General features: G+C 41.4%; 1 protein-coding gene across 3 annotated transcripts in view; it reads left to right on the top strand.

The window, feature by feature from the left end:
- The window catches only part of clmpb (CXADR like membrane protein b), a 93,682-nt gene that overhangs the window by 25,035 nt on the left and 47,974 nt on the right, over nt 1–20,673 (top strand). The window contains exon 1 of one of the 3 annotated variants that reach the window (XM_061782449.1): nt 14,417–14,540. The exons of the other annotated variants lie outside the window; for them this stretch is intronic. Within the exon in view, the coding sequence (XP_061638433.1) occupies nt 14,531–14,540 (10 nt within the window). The 5' untranslated portion in view covers nt 14,417–14,530. Of the gene's footprint in view, nt 1–14,416; nt 14,541–20,673 lie in introns of those variants that run through there. 3 annotated transcript variants of the gene reach the window in all.

The following is a 20,673-nucleotide window of genomic DNA, read 5'->3' as shown; positions in this document are numbered from 1 at the left end:
GACAGATTCCTAATCACATCCAGTGCTTTTCTCTAGGGTCCTTGTTTGTCCACAGTCATTTAGTGAAGCTGCTTCAGGTGGGCTTTGACCTTCTCTAACCTTTTCGCAACCCAGCAACCCCCTGCCCCTTGCACTGAAAATAGAAGCTTGGGAGAGAAGCAGATGTTTAAGAGAAGGGTACAGATGGGAGCCCTTTACAATCATCTTGTGGTCGCCAAATCTGTATCCTTATCTTGCTGGTAACCAACTGGGCGAGTCAGCATTGTGCAGTAGTGGACTAATTAATCTGTTTACATTGCTCTCCCAAGAAAGTTAACCCATTGCCACTGAGCCTCTGCTGCTGCTGAGGGTCAATGAGGCGTGTGTGTGTGTGTGTGCTCGTGTTTTTGTGTGAGACGTTTTCAACACCCTTTTTAACTATGACTATACAGGATTGCATCCAGCCAGAAGTGAAAGGTGGCATGGCCGAGTAGAAATGCAGAGTAATACATTTTCAATCATACAGGAGCAACGAAAATGAATGAGAGGAGGAAGTGCAGTCGACAGTAAGAAAATTGCGAATGTTGATTTGTTTGTGCTGCCATCGCAACTAACAGTGCAGCTTTCTCCCTCATTTTGAGTTTGAGAGGCAGCATTTGAGGTACATTTAACTTTTAGATGCATCAATGGCCACATACAGTGTAGTTGTGCCTTGCACTATATGGACATAAACCCTGACATCAGCTCATTGCACCTCATTACAGAAGAAAATAGTGGTTTCTACTTTGCAGCTAAAACAGCTTCCACTCAACTTTTAGTCTCCCCAAATTAAAGTGGGAACCCAAAATGGGTTGTAGGTCAATTTCTAAACATTTGTATATTGGATAACCAATTGTCAGAGTAGTAACTAAGGCATCTAGCCTAAACCTGATTGATTTACTAATTGATGAACAGGTGTGTCCCGAGACGGTTGCCCACTTGCTCTACTTGCCTTGTTTGGTGCAGTTGGTTTTCCACTTAAAAGTAGTATCACGTGAAACAGGATTTAAAAAAAAAAAAAAAACATCAGAAAAATTACACACAAACAACAAAAATGGATGAGGACAAGTGTTTCCTGTATTTATTTCTCAGAATGTGGCAACAGTATTCACCACAATCAGGATATACATTTTATTCTGGGGACTACTGAGGGCCACAGCAGCAATTGGAGACTGTGAAGTGCAATTCTGCAGTGTCCAGCGATAAGACACAGCAGCAAGCTAACAACATTAGCTTGCATGTTATTTATGTAATTTCTTGACAGCCTCAAATGTTAAAATTTTGAGTTAATGATGCATCTTCTCGGCCAATGAGCTGCCAGCAGCACTTGATCAGTCCATATAGAGTTGAGTCAAGATGAGCAGAGTAGGTACAGTGCAGTTGAAAAGGGTTAAGGTCACACTCATAGATACACCTATCACATAGGCACAGACAGTTGGAGCTGATGTGCACATAAACAGATGAAAATGATGCTCAAGTAACCATTCCTGTTATGTAACTGCAGTCACCATGTTTTAATGTCATTCCTCTGAAAGTGACACTTTTGTCTCCAGGGGTAAGGACAGAGGAAACGATACAACAACAAAAATAGAAAAATAAGGTTGGATTAGACAGGGAGTGGAATATGTGAAGCAATGTGTGCATTTTAGCGCAGGGGTGTCAAACTCATTTTTGTCGCGGGCGACATTGTAGTTACGGTTTCCCTCAGAGAGCCTTTATGACTGTGAAATCTTTAATCACCTCATAATTCTTTTTTTTTTTTTTTTTTTGGTCCTGTTCGGCTGTAACAGCGTAATAGCTGAATCACCTCATATTATTACACCCGAAATTTCTAAACTAGTTTTGGAATCAAAAATCAAGGGTAATGGGTTTTTCAACTATTGTTCATATTTGGTAACACAAAAATGCTTGCAATATCTCAATGTTATTTACGAAATATGACAATTTGAAATCTTGGTAGAGATTTTAACAAGAATCATGGAAGTTGACACACATGATTTGCCTTCGCAGGCCACATACAATCATGTGCCTTGAGTTTGACACCTGTGTTTTAGAGATTGCAGCATATCTGCACCCGACTGTTGCACCCCTATCTGCAGGTAGAACAGTTCCAAATCATTCCTGGCTTTAAATGCGCATAAACGCACACATGCACACAAATCTACTGATACATCGGCACACACAGACGCAACATTTTCCTTCTATAGCTAGCATAAATCCTGATTCCAGCAGTGATGGGCAGCCATGTCCTGCAGTGAACCCACGTCAGCACATTGTCCACCTGTTCTCCCAGTGTATCTTTTTAATAAAATAAAAATCTCACTCTTGGATGGTATGCTCGCGAGTTAAGTGTGTGACAAACTGATCAGGCTGCTCAGTTATGGTGTTTAATTACCATCTTTTCCTATCCATTGGAAATGTGGTTTCCTCCATTTGCCTGCAGCAACCTCATATTCCCGCCTGACCTCACCTTTCCCAGAAGTCAGGCCGAAGGTCACCGCTTGTTATCAATTTACCTAACTTTGTCCACGGTAATGCCCTATTGAGCCACATGCTGTGCAGTGGCTTGCTAGTATTGTCTTTCATACAGTTCCGAGAATAACGTCCTTCCTGTGCAGCTGATCAATAAAGTAGCAAGGCCTATCAGAAATAGTATGCCATTTGTTTGCTGTAATGACATAAATGGAGGATATACATCGGAAATGCTGGAATCAATAGCGCAAATGTAAATGGAAACTTCCTTTTCTGTCTTTTTTTGTGATGCTATTATGGTTTGTTTAGCCAAATTTCTGTACTGTGACAGTCGATTTCTTATCAGAGGAGACACCGTTGACAGTATTTCATTGTCTCACTTCCAAATATCCCGTTTGGAGATCACACCCGTTCGCAACGATTATGATACATCTCTCACTGCCCTTTTATCATGGCCCCTCGCCATGGAGCAATGGTGAATAGCACATTTCAATCATGCTGTCACGGGAGAACTCTAATCTTTTTCTTCTGCATGGCATATGTCCTTGCATTTCTAACTAATCCTTATTATGCCTCTGAAGCGAAGGTCATTGTCAAAGCCGAGGGGTGATTAAGTTAATCCACTTGTTTTCTGAATCCGATTTACCTCACTTTCCAAACTAGGGAATGATGTTATGGCACAAAGACATCATGATGATAGTGTGGCACGCGTTTAAAAGGCGGGACCTTACACTGTGGGGGCTCCTGTTATCTGTCCGCCTAATGTGCATCGCATTTTACCTCCAAGTCCTGTCAACGGTCTTCTAATGACTGCTTTGGCTAGCTATCTCTTCTGCGTGGAGAGTGAGGGTGAGGCAGAGGCGAGCACACAAGTTCAAAGCAGCAAGATCCGAATGATTCATGAACAGATCTACGCCGCTGCGTTATAAGCCGAAGCGAAGCACCGGGCACCCTGCTGTGCAGCAGTCCTGCGCTGTTACGCAGTGCAGTGGCTTACAATTGACTTCGTTAGCCCTTCCCTCCCTTCGAGTGGATAAGTTATTTACGACCGCAGCAGACAAGGACAGGATGCTCCAAAGAATTTTGACAAAAGTGATTCGAACAAATCCGAGCAGTTGCGCGTGTGCTTTGCATTGGGCATTGTCGTTTAGTGGAGATGATATCTAACGAGGTGGTCCAAAATCTCCCAGGAGTCCATCTAGGTTGAGTTTTGGTGTGCAAAGACCAAAGTTTATGTTCACATTTATTGACCCTTCTTTTCTTTAATTAATAAAATGTAAAACAGGCTACATGATGTGTCTCTGTTAATGGGCAGACAGTTGTGCGATGCAATAAACGAATGTTGCCCTGAAAACATCATATTTAAAATTAATTATCCACAACCATGCTTTAGTAGTCCTTTGAAAAGGAAAATATTTTATCATCCAAATATTTTTTTTACCAAAACTTTAAGCCATGCAACTGCTTCAACACTAAAAAAAGAATACATCATAATAAATGCTGAGTAAATGTATGTATTTAACCTCATTATTAATGTTATTTATTGATTTATTTTTATTTGACACGAATCACACACCCTAAAACTAAATGTAAATCTGTAATTAATCTTGCACACACCCTTGACGGTGCACCACAGTTCACATGGCCCTCCCACTGCCCTCAATGAAAGAATAAATGCAACAAAAAAAAAACTTTTTAAGTGTATATTCTCTTATGTATTTGACCACAATGCATAATAATATATATAATTATATATATATATATATATATATATATATATATATATATATATATATATATATATATATATAGTAATAATGCATAAAATATATTATTAATTTTATTTTACAGAAGGGTGACTCATTCATGTGTGAGGCAAATGAGAAACTTTAGCCTTGTGTGTGTCCTTAAATGCAGACGCATAGAAAGAATTGTCAGAGGAGAGGCAGAGAAGGGCTAATATAAGCTAAAAGAAAACACGTTGACAAATTGACAGGAGATTCCAAAAAAATGAAGCTTTACACTCGCAGACATTTTGTAGTCTCCCAGTGAGTCATACTAAACGAGAATACTGCAAAATTCAAACACCTGGAGACCCTCGATCACATTAAGTAAAGCTTATAATCATCAGGGGAGGGGGTGTGGAATTGAACTGTTTGTGTATATGTGTGTGTGTGTGTCTCTGTGTGTGTGTGCGTGCATGTATTTTGTGTGCGTGTGTATCTCTTTACACTTTAAAAATTAGGACATGAAGCCGAATAAGAATACAAACTATTATTTTATTATGTGCTGCACTTCATGTAAGGGTATGTTTTTGTTTTCAATCAGTTCCCTTACAAGCAATAGTAATGATTAATTCTCTATTATCTGTGGTTGTTTTTAGTGAGAGACAGCTGTTTTTTTCCCCCCCTACCTGTATTCCAGTCCATCTCATTTCCGTTGCTATGGGCAATGAATTTTTCACATATGGTATATACTAATGTTGTTTTCATATACGGATGTTAAACAATGAGCTGCTGAGACCATTTGACAATGAGAGGAAAATTGAATGTTTGAGGGAGGCGTTTATCTATCTTATGTGGAGGACGCACACGGCAATAAATAAGGACATTGTGTCTATTAGAGGGACAGACACTATTTAAGGAAATATGGATAATGTGGTAAAGCTCCATCAAGCTGAATGTACTGTATATCTGTTTTGTTGTTTTCGAGTAATCCAATCAAACAAACAGCAATCAAAACAATAGTTCTGGCTTTTGACCTTGCTGGAGGTAAAACCAGTTTCATGCAATGGGTATAGCGACAGCGCACTTATTGCTTTTTGTGCGGATTGTAGATGATTGCGATGATGATCCATTGTTCCCGTTGTCGATCCTTCCATCCATCACTCCACTATACTTAGCTTTCGCCCGAAGGAGCATAATCTTCGGCACGGTAAAGCAAGAAGCGGTGAACACTAATGACAGACGGCTTTAATGGTTTAAAGTGTTAATCCTCATCTCCCAGCGCATCCTTCTGGCCTATTAGAGTTTATTTTAATTAGCTTGTTTAACAGCTGCCTGACCTTTTTTGCTCTGTCATGTGCTTCTTTGGATCCTGCTGGCTACAAATAATCACAGGTGCTTAAAGACAGAGGTGACTGTTTGTTGAATTTTCAGCAATGCTATTAGCTATTGCTTTTAATCATGTAAAGCACATTGAGTTACCTTGTCCATGAAATGCGCTATATAAATAAATTTGCTTTGTTTTGCTTAGTGAAGTGAGCCCATGAGATGATTTCCTGTGGGCTTTTGTCTTTTTAGGAAGAAGTCGTGATGTTTCCCAACTAGTTAAATTTCATCTGCTTGGGACGTCAGCCATCCAGTTGAATCATTGTCTTCTTTGAGACTCTGCCTGTCCCTGCACATTATTTCTCGCCTCATCCGGGGAGCTGGAGCGCAATGATCCATTTTAGCAAGAGAGACACCTCCCCCCGTATTACTCTCAGATTGAGCCTGGCATCCTCACACTGTCATGCTGGTCAGAGACAGGTCAAAGCGGGGCTGGTTTGTGCACAGAAGGGCGTGTTAAACAACACAGATCTTTCATTAATGGCTAAATCCGTTTTTATTTTAAGTGTCAGCCCCCCCTAGTTAATTAGGACAAGCTAATGACAACAGCCCACTTTTCAGCATCTAATGCATTGCTAGCAAGTCTTGGAAAATGGCAAGGAATGCAAATAGGCAATGACAGCTCAGCCTTACAATCAGACATGACTGATAATAACATGATTTTTGTTATGTGTGTGCTTGACTCAAAGAGAAATCCATTGAAGACGAGCCTTGCAGCCTCTCAGGACTCTGCTTCATCCTTGCCTCTCTGTGAGGAGGAGGAAAGAGGCAGAGAGTCTGTAAACCTCAAGGCGTGTTCTGTTATTTATTGTGAGGCCAGCCAGAGATCAGAGGATTGTAGAACCTGAGAAATGGCGGTCAGCAATAACTCGATTGCCTTCCTATTTTGTTTTTCCAGCCAGTGTTGTATGGTAAGACAGCTACATGATGTCATGGCGTGGTTTTACATACAGTACATGCAGCCTTGGTTTTCATTCTGTATGTGGTTCATTTCTGAGAGTGCAACAACATCTGCATAACTTTTCATTTGTGAACCAAGTCAAAATGACTCTAATAGTGTAAGAAGCGCAGAAAAAGTCATGTTTGTATTTGTTTGTATTTAGTTTTTTGCAGTGCCATTTTCTGTAATTGCTGTTTGTAATGACATACAGTGTGTGCCTATTTAGCAATGCAAATCATAAAATAACAAAAATAAATACGATATAAAATTCAAAACTTTGATGTTAGGCCAATCATGCCTGTAATACCTCTGGGACGCTGGTTGACTTTGGCTTTGTTTAGAATTCAAAACAATTTGAACAAAGGAAATAATGAAAATATATAGTAATCCATTCAATAGTCAAACTATTGCCATTACAAATCCTTTATTAACTGTATTGGTAACATTAATCATTGGCATAGTAATCAATTAATCGATTACTAACGATTTGGTCAGTTGTGTGGGATTGACTGTGAGTCAATTGTGTCTTGAAGCAAAATGGAGTACATTACTTGGCTGAAACCAGCAGAGGTGCTATTGAATCAGTTAAACCTACAGCTAAAGTCCACGAACAGCAGTGTAGGTCCGTGAGCCATCGAGGTGTTCTACGATGAAGTGCAGTCCCATGTGGGCTGTGTCATCCACAGACCTGTTTCCTCGGTAGGCAAACTGCTGGGGATCCAGCAGGGGTGCTGTGACACTCTTTAGGTGGTCCAGCATGAGGCGTTCAAAGGACTTCATGTCTACAGATGTCAGGGTGACAGGCCTGTAGTCGTTCAGACCCATGATTCCATGTTTCTTGGGGACTGGGATGATGGTGGAACATTTGAAGCGGGATGGTACTTCACACAGTTCCAAAGATCTATTGAACATCTGTGTGAAGATTGGAGCGAGCTGGTCCATGCAGACTTTGAGGCAGGATGGGGACACAAGGACTGAACCCGCTGCTTGTTGATCTTTTGTTGTTTGAAGATACATCTCACATCCTGTTCGTGGATGGACAACGCAGAAGGGGGAGTCAGAGGTGGTGCGGCTGGGTGGGTGTGGGATGTGAAAGTGTCCTTTTCAAATATGCAGTAGAAGGTGTTCATCAGCCAGTCCTTTATTGTTCTCTGCTTGGGGGGGATGGTCGCTTGTAGTTGGTAAGCAAATGTAATCTACACCTGACTGACACAGAGTTGTTAGCAGTAAACTGTTTTTCCAGGTTTTCTACACAATTTCTCTTGGCAATGTTAATTTCCTTTGTCAGCTGGTTTCTGACCCAATTGTACAGGGTTCTGTTCCCCCTCTGATAGGTGTCCTCTTTAGACTGGCGAAGTTGCCGAAGTTTGACAGTGAACTTTGGCTTGTTGTTATTGAACGTGTGAAATGTCTTTCTTGGTACAACACACATCTTCACAGAAACTAATATAGGATGTGACTCTGTACGCATATTCATCCAGTCTGCCAATTGAAGTTTCAAAGACGCGTCAATCTGTGCAGTCTAAACAGTCATGAAGTTCCATCTTTGGTTCATCGGTCCACTTCTTCGCTGTTTTCACTTTGAACATTTAAGTTTGTGCCTGTATGTGCTAAGTATTAATATTATATATGTATTAAGTGAATTGAACAGTGATCAGACAAACCCAAAGCTGCACGGGGAATAGCACAATACAAGCCCTTCAGCGTGGTATAGCAGTAGTCAAGTTTTCTCGGGTGGGACAGTCAATGTGCTGCTTGTATTTAGGGAGTTCGTGGTTGAGTTTTGTTTTGTTAAAGTCACCAAAAATTATGACAGGTGAATGTGGGTGCTTTTTTTCAAGTTCATTTATTTGGTCATTCAGTGTTTGCAGTGTGGCATCCGTGTTAGCCTGTGTGTGTGTGTGTGTGTGGTGGGGGGGCAGCAAACTGAATGCAGCAAACTCGCCCAGTGAGTAGAATGACTTACAGTTCAAAAACAGGAACTTCAAGTCTGGGCTGCATTGTGTGTTGAGCTCCGTGACATTGGTACACATTTTTTGTTGATATAGAAGCATATTCTGCCACCTTTTGTTTTTCCCGATAGCTCCATGTCACGGTCCGCTCCGTGACGTTGGAAGCCGGGAAGCATTACGGCGCCATCGGGAGCGGGGTGCGTTCACAAAGCCATGTCTCCGTGAAGCACAGGGCGGCGGAACTTCTTTACTGGTCTTAGTGAGAAGATGAAGCTCGTTCATTTTGTTGGGTAGAAGCGTAGAATTGCGAGGTGAATCGACGGGAGCGCCTTGGGAATCCTCACTGTCGATGAACTCCGGCACACTTCCCTCTGTGGCATTGTCGTCGCTTCCTCCACGCTCCATAGACTGCAGCCGCCCCACCAGTAAGTAACTCTGAGAAAAACTGGATTTGTGAAAGTTGGTGAAAGGAAGTAGACTCCCTAATGTTTAGGAACTCTTCCCTTGTGTAAGTCACGTAACGTCGCCAAAGATTAACAAAAAGCACAAAACCATAGACGGCACTAGAGAGCGTGTTACCAAGTCGACCACTCGGGTAGGCGCCATCTTGTTTCTTGTGTTTTGTTTGAACTGTAGTCCAATATGTATTATTTTTCTCAACAGTCATGCCTCAGCCACAAGTGTAAGTATACATTACCACCTGAAAGCATTTAAACAAAACACTTACACTCACTTCCTAACTTTTGATGACAAATGAGGAAGTGTAAGTAAACCACTGTTAATGATAAAAACACTCCAACTCCCTACTTTAACATAAGTAATAATGCATATGTTAAGATGGAGTCTTACAGAATATTAGTGCATCAACAGTAGTCCATGTTTGTTTCTGGTGTTCTTCTCTTCACACATTCCCTTCATTTGGGATAAGTATCAAAAAGTAGTATTTATGCTCACTGAAGCAATGATGTCTTGCAAGGTTTGCTGATGCCATATGACAGATTTTTTTAAATATGTTTTATATTTAACTCATTCACTGCCAGTCCTCCATGTTAACATTGATATTTGAATTCAACAGCCATCAATGGCAGTGAATGTTAATCACTGCCATTAATTGCACAATAATTTTAATTCTTGTAGTTCACGGAGTGTCCATAATGGGTTACATTTCATGAATACAATGTATGCATCTTGAAGTTCAAGATAAAAGTTGTCCTAAAATAATTATAAGAGCTGTCCAATGAATGCGGTGCTGCTAAGAGTCAGATCTCAACTAAACGAGAGGGAGGCAATGGGCTGGAGGAATCGGGTTTCACAGACCCTGATGAGCTTCGATGTATTTGGGCACCAGATGTTTGGTGACATGCGAGGAATATGGCATGTCTGGCCCTTGCAGCGTGCAGCAAGATGCAAAACTGCTTGTCACAGCCAAGGCCCATCTCTCTTTGGCACAAGCTGTATGTGTGCAACCTTAATCTCAGTCCTACTACCCTAACCAAATACATCAAATGTTCCCTTGAAGTCATTATATTTAACCACACTTGCCATTTATCTCCCCCTCCTTTTTTCCATCCTTTCCCTTGTACCTTGTTCCATAAAAGCACATTGTCTGACTAAAATGAATCACAGCCAAACGCGAGAGCATGATGTAATGTTTGCCATATTAAACATGTAGCCTTGTTCTAAGCAGGAAAGCTAATCAAAACAATTAGCAATCACCATCTTGTCTGCAGCTTCCTTCCTCATCTGGCATTTCATCTAAGCAGAGGTTGCTGTGAAGCCTTATTTTGCCATCCATCTTATTGTGCCGATTCAACTAAATTGCAGGTCGAGTGAGGTAAAAGGTAGTAGTTTGACTTCCAGCGATTGATCTGCTGAGGGTAGATTGAGAGTGTCCACCGCCCACATTCATCTTGCAAATATGTGCACTCCCAAGGTTGTTACTCCTCTCAGCCGCTCTTTATTTCATTCCCGAGGTTTATGGCATTTTGCTAACTTGTCACATTCATACATTGACGAGTCAACCGGAGGGTCTGATCACTGACCTTCTAGGTCTCTAGAGCCGCGTTCGACAGCACCCACCGCATCGATGACGGATGGCCCGTGAGCATCACGAGGTGCAGCCATGCATCCCTGAGGCTGATTAAAACACAGGTTGATGGGCATTATTTACTGCATGGCCCATGAATGTGCGTTATGTGTGCATGCGTCTCAAGGACTCTGGCCACAACAGGTTCCTGGCCTCGGAAGCCCCTCCCTTTCATCTGTGTAAAAGGCCATGTGATCGAATAGGGCAGAAAGCAGGGTGGAGGCCAAGATGGCTGTCATTTCTTTTCTACTGGATGTGTCACCTCTAACCTTGGCCAATAGCTTGTTGAAGTTCCAGAATGCATGTGTGTGTGATGGCATTGCGCTACCTATTAGTTCTTGCTTTGTGCGTGTATGTGTGCAGGCACCTTTGTCGACAATGCGGCTGATAGCTTGTCACTGATAATGGCGCCTCTGTGAAACGAAGGTCACCGTACTCATCTGGCCTCTCATAGGAGTCCTGTAGTAGCTGTCAGCTAATGAGACAGTGGACAGGCGCAAGTGGAACAGGAGATAGATAAAATGCTGAGAGTTGATAACAGAGGGGTGGGTGTACTAATTAGAGGGGGGAGGCAGTATAAGAGATGCAACAGTAAAGAGAAATAGGAAGACCAAGTAAAAAATATGGAGTCAATACGGGGCAAAATGAAAACAAAGAGAACTAGCACCGAGTAGACCCCCTCCAAGGTTTAACTGTTAAGAAAAAAGTCAGAACAACTAGTAATTGTGGCAAGCAGAACTTTCTGCAATCAGAATGGTGCACTTTGAAAGTAACAAAGAGATTGATAAGGCCTGGCTTTTATTGGATGAAGAAATCTGGGATCTTTCAACCTGCTTAAAGCCAGGTTGAAAAAAACATCCATGCCTTGGTACTTCTGCTTCTATTATATCCACATTTTAACCAGATTTTTGATCAGCATCTACCCCACTCACAAAATTGTTTGTAAAGATTTTAAGTACATACTCCTTCTAACACACAAACAAACAATGATTAAAACAAAACTCATGTGCTTAGTGGAGGTACCAATGGGGAATATCAGAGTGGTATAGACTCCAGCTGACACAGTATGCACACATTAGAGGGAAAGCGGAATAGAAAGACATACAGAACATTTAAATTTAAAACAAAACAGAAAATGTGAAAGTAGTTTGTCAAGGCAGCAAAGAGCTGAGCACTAGTGGCCTGCCGTCACCCCATTGCACCACACCCTTCTGTCTCCTTCACAGTCCATCACCTTGTGGTTGAGTCCATGACTCACCTCCTCCTCTGCTTTGCACCCTATTTGACTTCTCCTCTTTTTGTATCTCCCACTCATTACATTGGGGAGAAGCAGAGAGGAAGGGGTTGAGCGAGCTCTCAGGCAATGCCTTAAGGCCAGCATACTCGGGAATGATGGATTGGGTCTTGGGCGCATTGAAGCAGTGGGGGGAGGAAGTGATGGTGCTGGTTGGCGCAGATCACTGCAGTGTAGCACTGCTGATGGGAACGTGCAGTATTTTCCTGGAGGGGTTGGCCGGTAAAGGGCTCAGCAAGAAGTATAACGTTGGTACGCTCTAAAGCGGCCCGCAGTACAAAGATGCACTTTACAGTGGTTGTTCTTCAGCTCCAGGTTATGACCTCACTATTTATTCGAGTCACTGTTATCATCTGAGCTCTTGACAGCAAATAGGGAGGATACTGGCAGCTGTTTGAGGCGGACAACTCGTGTCCTCCACAGCATTCAGAGCAGCTCCACCCCGTGACTCATTTGGGAAGTCATCTCACACCCACTTGGCTGGCTTTTATGCATCATACATATATGCAACACTGTGGTCGGCACCCAATGCACTTTTTCCCTCCACCCGGCTCAGTGAGCAATGCTTTAAAAAAAATGCGCTATTATGTTTAAACTTAGAATCAATATTCAAGACTGTGAATTTCTGCAACCTCTATAAATGTACCTTGCTCCACTGTTCCATATGTCATGTTGTGCATATGTACTCCAGCCTTAGCCCCATTCATTCATTTGTTATGAGGCAGAGATGACTCCCCTGAGTCATGTGGGAGGACTTGAGTCTTACTATTTATTCAACCAGAATCTCCTGTTGGAGCCGCAAAACAGAGATATGCCATCATAAAAACCTTTGTTGAACATGACACTGTAATGATTGTGCTCTGAAGCTCCACAGTTACAGTTCTAATTATAAATGGGTGTTTTTTTTAAATGGATGTACAGCATACTCATAGCCTTCCTATTAACACCCTTTCTATGCGTAGTCAAGATTTAAATTCGAGTCTTTGAGTAATCATAATTAAGCTCAAACATAACTCATATTTCACTTTAATTCACAATTGAACAGCCTTTTCTAATGATGAAATTCTTTCTATGCTTATATAATTTAGTATTGCTTAGTGTGGTCAAGAATTAATTATTGAGAGTCAAGTAAAATGAATTTGTATTGTAATTGTCAGGAAAGTGTGTTCTTTTTTTGTATAGTTTGCACACCTTTTTTTTCTAAATGTGCATTTGTTTTGTTTTACTTTAACATCAATCAGCAGTATATATATAGTAGAGAAAAGTATCTGCCTTTTCTCTACTATATTTGAATTACCAACCCAAAAGCTACTTAAATTATGAAATATAAATGTTTGATTTTGTAACAGGGTTGGATTAGTCCAAATCACCATTGATCAGCTATTTCTGAGTGCATTTTTGTTGTTTGCCAAAGAGATTGATTACCTTCCAGTCTGCACTCACCTAAGGTGCGCCTCCTCAGGTCATATTCATTTGGATGCTTCGTAATCACCAATAAACATGCTAGAATATTCCAGTGAACCAAAATGCGTCACAAAAAAACACGTGACATCATCCTCTTCTCTCACTGGGAGATGCTCAGTCTGGTTCGTCAATGTTTTAAACCTTTAAAGTACAGATCCATGGACAGATTTGCAGATTTTTACCAGCGTTTAAATTATTTTGAATGATCTTGCATTGGCATTCTTTGCAACTGTCATCAATTACCTCCATTACTTTAATCACTGTTGGCCTTTTTAAGCAGGCTGGATGGTTTTAGCAAGTTGTTGATTAGCTCATGTTAGAGCATGCAAGTGTAAGGCCTAATTGCTGTCTCATGACTTATGTCTGTGTAAATCGTTTTTGTTCTTTTATCCTGCATTGCACTTTGACTGCTTACGTACAAAAACAACCCATTCTATGTAATGTGTCAAACGGCATTCGGCTGAAAGGATGACAGCGTGTTTATGAAGACGGAGACAGGATTTAGTTGTGCATTAGGTTAAGCTTTTAGAAGCTGAGGTGTATATTCCTCTGCATTCATGCCGCTGTCGTCATTCAGCATGAGTTTCTCAGCTGAAGAGAGAACTTTGCGCGGAGAAGAGTCAAGTGCCGGACCTCCGCGACCTAAACAGTGTGAGAGTTCACTTCATCCCTTCCGCTTCCTCCTTGCTTTCATCACACATCAAATTCGCCATCCCGTCCTTTTTCTCTCTCTCTCTTTCGCTCTTTTATTCACTCTCCCTCCTCCAGCTTTTTATCTCCATCTTTCTTCCCCTCTCCAACTGTGAACTAGCTGGGCTGCAGAGAACACAGAGCCTGAGGAGTGGCTGTCACAGAGTCAGCTCCCATGAAAGGCAATGGATCGCCACCATGCCTGTATAAGGCCTCATGACCAGCCCGTCCGAGTGTGAACGCCTGTGTGTGTATATACATGGACTTCTGAGGAAATGTACTTACCTCTGTGTGCTGTGGCGTGCACACAAGGTTTGGAGTGAGCGTGTGTGTGTGTGTGTCCATGAGTGCATGTGGGTATATGTTTAGCAGGCAGACGTGTGGCATGCGTCAGCCAGTGGGACTGAATGGGGGTTCTGCTCCCTCTCAGCTAATCCAAACAAAGCTCAGACAGCCCTAGTCAGGAATGTCAGTGTTGGTCATAGATGCAAAGGGTCAAGCAGGATGACAGAGGGTAGGTTGTGTGTCTTTGGGTGTGTATGTGTTCGTCTGTCTGTATATGCAATAGAAAGAAAGCGAATTGCATTTTGTCCGTCTGTGTCTGGAATTGAAACACTTGAATGTTTCCGCTGAGACTCGGACGTCTGTTTACAAAAACAACCCATTTCATTTTCTGAATTTACTGAAAGTGGAAACCTCATACGCAGTTTCCTTTTCTTTTTTTTTAATCCCCTCCATTTGAACAACGCATTCCCGTTTGGCTCTTTCTTCAGATTCCTGTAGCATCTGTCTAACCGCTGACAGTGGAGCTGAAGTGTCCTCAGAGTGATTGTTAAAAGTTTTGAAGCAGAGGTTTGGAAACTTGACTGTTGGCCTAAGCCAAAGGGATGCTTATATGTCATCTGTAACTAGGCTTCAGCGTATTGTGCATTTTCCAGTAAACACACATTTCACAGCCAACTAACAAAAATAAAACCCTATCAATTTTCATTGTATCCAAGTAGACACTTTTCAGCAGTTTTCTTAAAAAATTTTGTTGGCAAATAGACACAAGGTCAACATGCTCTAAAAACTAGAATTGTATGGCGAGAGATTTGCCTAAAAATTGTTGACAAAAATATAACCCCGATTTTACACGTTTTTCAAATCCACAAATATATTCGTGATTTACATGTGTTTTTCAGATCCACAAATACTGTATATCCATGATTGACATGTTTTTCAGATCCACAAATATATCCGTGATTTACACGTGTTTTTTTAATGTTGTGGGTGCACTTATCATGACTTATCATTTGTAAATATTCAATTCTGCTTGTGAATTGTTGAAGGTGCGTTTGTGGATGAGCAGGCATGCGCATTCCTTTTAAATTATCTTTTGGAAACAGGGTCAATGGCAGACTTATATGGAGGTTTAAAATTAGCTTTATTATAGAATGCAACTTCAGAACCTTCCTAGATGAGATCCTGGCACAGTGTCCTTTCTCTCGCTGGTGGACTCATTGTCATATAACGGAGAGAGTATTTAGTGTCATTACTTTAAATCCAAAGCATTGATGTCTATGTATTATTTGTCAGGTTTTTATTTTGAAGGCGGCCCAAGCAGCTTGTTGGCAGCATATTACCGTAATGCCTTGTATAGACAATCGTTGGGGCGGCTGGCTTGACTTCATCTTTCCGACTGGGGGCTGGCCTGACCGCAGTGGTTTACTGGGGATTTCAGCACAGTCGGACCATAGACTGTTGGGTTCCCGTGAAAAAATGACTTGCAGTCCAGTCATCAATGGAGACAGCAACACTGCTGCCCAGCGGATGGAGGGATGGGCCTTCCCACAACTTGTGTATGTGAATAGCTTGAAAACATTTGTCTCAAAAATAAATACGCGTTCTCGCTGATCCACAAATGCACTTTCAACAATTCACAAGCAGAACTGAATATTCACAAACGATCAGTCATGATAAATGCACACACAAATTTTAAAAAGCACGTGTAAATCGTGGATATATTTGTATAAATAATTTTGAGATAAATCTCTCCCCATAGAAAGGACTCGGTACAGCGTTGACCTGTGCCAAGGCCCAACAATTGTCTGTCTGACTTTTTTCGTTCTGTCCCTTGTTCCAATGGATGGTAATCACATGAGCTTTGATTCCTGTTGAGAGTCACATGGGAGCTGTACCTCATACATACGGTAGGGAGAATGTGAATTCAATGAATTTGATGATGTGAGATAAGAAAGCTTGGTAGAATGTGTTGGCATTTGATATTCCCAATGTTGTTGTCGTTGTGTTGAAGCTAAATACCCACACAAGAGTCTGTAGCCACGGGGGACATTGTAACATAACACAATAGGATAACTATGTCTTTGTAACCCACTTTGATTCATTCACTTTGTTGATTGGTTTACATGTGTGCTGCGAAAAAACTGCCCCGTTTTGGCTTTTTATGTGTTTGAGAGAAACAGAGTGAATGTGCGTGTCTGGTTATTGTCCGTGTGTCCCACTAGCCCATCGGCCATGGACTCGAGAGCAGCTGTGACTGGTTTGACCTCTAACCTCTGAATATTTTACTCTCTGGCTAAATCCCAGGGCGCCACCTTTTGCCTCCATAGACTGATGCTTTCTTGATTGTATTGCAAAGGAAATACAAATACATAATGCATCCCTTTGTCAGCTAGGATTGCACCACTGGAGGGCTGTAAAACTGAAGTGGACTGCAGAAAACCTTTTTAGATGTGATAATAATGAAAACAACATTTTTGAGAGTTGAAAGATGCACTTTTACCCACTGTGCACTTTTCCATTCTCTTCTTTAAGTTGAACTTGTGGCAGTAATGAAACACTGGATCAGTCCATTAACAGCAGTGGATGGTCCATTTACAATGGCACATGTTCAAGCCCTTAGCTCATTCTTTTCCTGCCGTACCATATCTGTGTCCCAAAATTGGCACAGTGAACCTTTCGACATCCAGGAGCCTGTTTTCACTAGAATTGAGTAACATTAAGTATGAAAAGTACACTATAATAAGTATAAAAACTTTATTCGTACTTTACCATCATTATCCCACCATTTTCTATGCTGGTTATCCCGTCCATGGGCACAAGAGAACTCCAGCCTACTCCATTCAACTTGATGATCGTGAATGGGGCAGCTGTGTGGACTCTAACACTACCAATTAAAAAAGTTTGTTTCCTCTTTTCATCTTTTAATCTTCGAGGTTTTTCAAGCATTCGCTGACTTCAGCCTTTCAAATGTCATTAAGATTTTCCCTTCATTTGTTTCTTCACCGTTGTGGTAATCGACATACTGTATAGAGGAGCTGGTGGATTAAAGGGTCATGCTCGGAATATAAATTAGCCGCATTACAGAGAACATTAACATGAGAGATGCATTCGCTTAATACTCAGTAGACCTGCAACATCACAGCCAGAGGAAACTTGGTATTTTCAGTATGGTAAGATAGCATGGGAGAACACCACCCCAGTCATCTCGCTCCACCCATTCTCTCGTTAAATCCTGACTATCATGTGGATTCTCTTTCCGCCCCCTCTCATTCTGCACTGGGAGTCATCAAGGACACCTCAGGGACGAAGAACATTGGGGCTTGAAGGTCGCGCCGTGGAGTAGGTAGCACAATGCTTATGACAGCAGTACTCCCTCGTGCGAGCATAGGTGCACGTGTGTGTGTGTGTGTGTCAGGAATGTGCGAGACATGCATAATCTCAGCAGTGTCTACGTGAGCTCTTCCTGGTGTGTAATTAAGTAGATACATTCTCCAGCCTTGGAGTATGGGGAAAGCGAAGAGGACATTGTGCAATGCTCCAAAAGACCTCGCTCCAGGCAAAACTCTTCTGCTCATTAAAGCAGAAAGAAGGCTTTTCCCCGTCACACACACGTATAATCATCATACAATGCCTCCCTCATTGCATTACTTACTCAATTACATTAGTGGACAGCGTTCTTAATATATATATATATATATATATATATATATATATGCTCACAGGAAAGACACAACATACTGTACTGTTATTTTTAGTGTTTGTCCACAAATGCACTGAGAATAAGTGGCAGCTGTGGCTACTTCCAATTTAACCTTTCCTGTTATCCCCTTATTAGCCAGGCTTCTCATGCGGAGCCGTAAGTGTCACACTGCATCACTGACAAGCAGTCCTTCCTAATGAAAATATGACGGTAATATGGGCAAAATGACAAAGAAAACCTTTCTTTTGACCTCTTTACTAAGCATACTGGTTAGTGGCTAATCCAGCATGGATGACAGGAGGGAAATTCTACGTGACTGGCTAAACTGGGTGGAATAAACCGTTACAAATGAATGCATGACGCAGGGGACTATTTTTTTTTTTGACTGCCTTGTTTAGTCTGGAACATCTACTTGACAGTGAAAAACTGCAAAGAAGGTGTGTTACTTAACATTTATTTTCATTTCTATGTGTATTTTAAACAGATTTTTGAGCCAGACAAACATACAACGACAATTACTATACAACATTTGCTTTTTATTGTCTTAATGCATTTACCCTTTTTGAGGTGTCGCTCAGCTGGTGTCGCTCAGCTAGTTGGTGCTGGTCGGCCGCCATGTTGTTTGAAATTAGACATATCAAATCAGCAAAAAGTGGAATAGAAAGAATCTGAAAATCAGAAACTGTGACCATCCTAAAACCTTTAAAAGAGGCCGTCGGTTTACGACTATTACCGTATGTTCCTACAGTGGTAACCCAAATTTGTAAGTGGGAACACGCCTTAGATCACTAACCTACGCTAATGCAGTCTTAAAATCATAATTGCAGTAAATATTTGTATGAAAAACACTTTTAGGCCATAAATATAAAATAATTATATTAAAAAAACTAAGTACAACTGTAACTGAGCTTCTCTTTTTGTTCAGCTGGAAAATGTAATCTTACGTTGCTGTGCAACTCAGTTCACTGCACATTGATCGAAATCTCGAACCATCTTGGGATGTTACGTCATAAACTGAGAACCCCCCGTTTTCATTGTACATTTGACCATTATTCAAGTGCCCGAGTGAAAGAAGTTAATCACTGTTTAACAATGAATGACGAACGACGGCACATTGTGACAATGAGTGGTGTCACAGACGCGCATCATGCATCTCATGTTGCAACATTCTAAGCAAAAATCCGTTTTGTTTCTAAATACATTACATATGGTTGAAGTGCTGAAAACATATGCAAAGACAACAATATAGTGCTGAATTGTTGCGATATAGCTTAAGCATCTTTTTCACTGTTTGACTTGTCCTGATTTTGTGGGCGGGGCTAAAACATACCTTTGTGATATCACGGGGCTGGGGCGTATACTTTCTCGCGCGAGTTCCCTTCCCCACTATGTAAGTACAACGTGACCTCGTTTCATGTGGCTGTGCTGCTCAGTTGTGAGTTAGCTGTGCTTAGCATCCATAACAAGGCCCATTTACCACTCCAGCGTGCAGTTCGCAAGCTAACGATGACGACACCCCGAAAATGCGTCTTCGCTGGATGCCTCAATTTTACAGAACATCTTGATGAGTTTATTTAAGCTTCCAAAAAAAATGAGGAATAGAAAAAGGGATGCATTGAATTTTTTGAAGACACGCAGTTGGCGAGCTGAACATCACACACCACCAGCCCACTCTGCAGTGCGCATTTTATGACGGATAGTTTTGTAAACTTTCACAAGAGACAACATGGCTTCGCGGGTGACTTGATACTAGTGAATGGGGCAGTGCAGACTGTCTAACTACCAGGGCTTCCTCCTACCGTCCCACTGTCGTCAGGCGCCATGTTCAGCTGTGACATTATGTCACCAACAACGAGGGTAAATTGACTTGTGAGCTTATTTTCATGATTATAGTTCACAATAAATATTAAATTTTGAAGTTGAGCCTCATAACGTGATTTTACATCATATAAGATATCACCCCCTCTGTATGTTTTATTCCTTTTGGCGCATCCATTCGACACGCCCACAGTGTCTGAGAGCTGTGAGGTGGCCCTTGTTATTCAAGTTTTTGAAGCCTGATTTTATATACTCAGTGATTTTTTTTATTCATTCAAATTTGCCAGGCTTGTTAAGATTGCTCTTCTCTGTGGTGTGTCGAATTTACATGACATTTTTTGGGTCGGTTTAATGTCGCTTTAATTGTCCACTGTAAATGTAAAAACAGTGTGCCATAACTTCAATAACGTGATGTATGGTGACCTTTTGAATGTAAGTTTGCTAACGTAACTTAACGTCACGTAATTCCTGGTCTATTCAAAATTTTGTGTGCATTTAGAGCACAGGTGTCAAACTAGTGGCCCGGGGGCCAGATCCGGCCCGCCACATCATTTTATGTGGCCCACGAAAGCAAATCAAAATTGCTCATTATGTTCTGGTGCATTTTGCAAGCATTTTTTTGTTACCAATCCCACTTTGAAAAGAAATGTAATAGTTGAAAAACATGGTTTTTATAGGCTTCTGATTTCAAAACTGGTTATTCATCAATGTGTTGTGTATACTGTATGTAATTACAGTATATGAGGTAATCTTTCATTTCTATGGGTTCACAGTTGTAGCGGCCCTCCGAGGGAAGTCATAACTACGATGTGGCCCGTGACAAAAATGAGTTCGACACCCTTGA

This window comes from Phyllopteryx taeniolatus, chromosome 8 (assembly GCF_024500385.1).
Source record: "Phyllopteryx taeniolatus isolate TA_2022b chromosome 8, UOR_Ptae_1.2, whole genome shotgun sequence".
In the NCBI taxonomy this organism is placed as follows: domain Eukaryota; kingdom Metazoa; phylum Chordata; class Actinopteri; order Syngnathiformes; family Syngnathidae; genus Phyllopteryx; species Phyllopteryx taeniolatus.
This window is presented reverse-complemented; position numbering and strand designations above follow the sequence as displayed.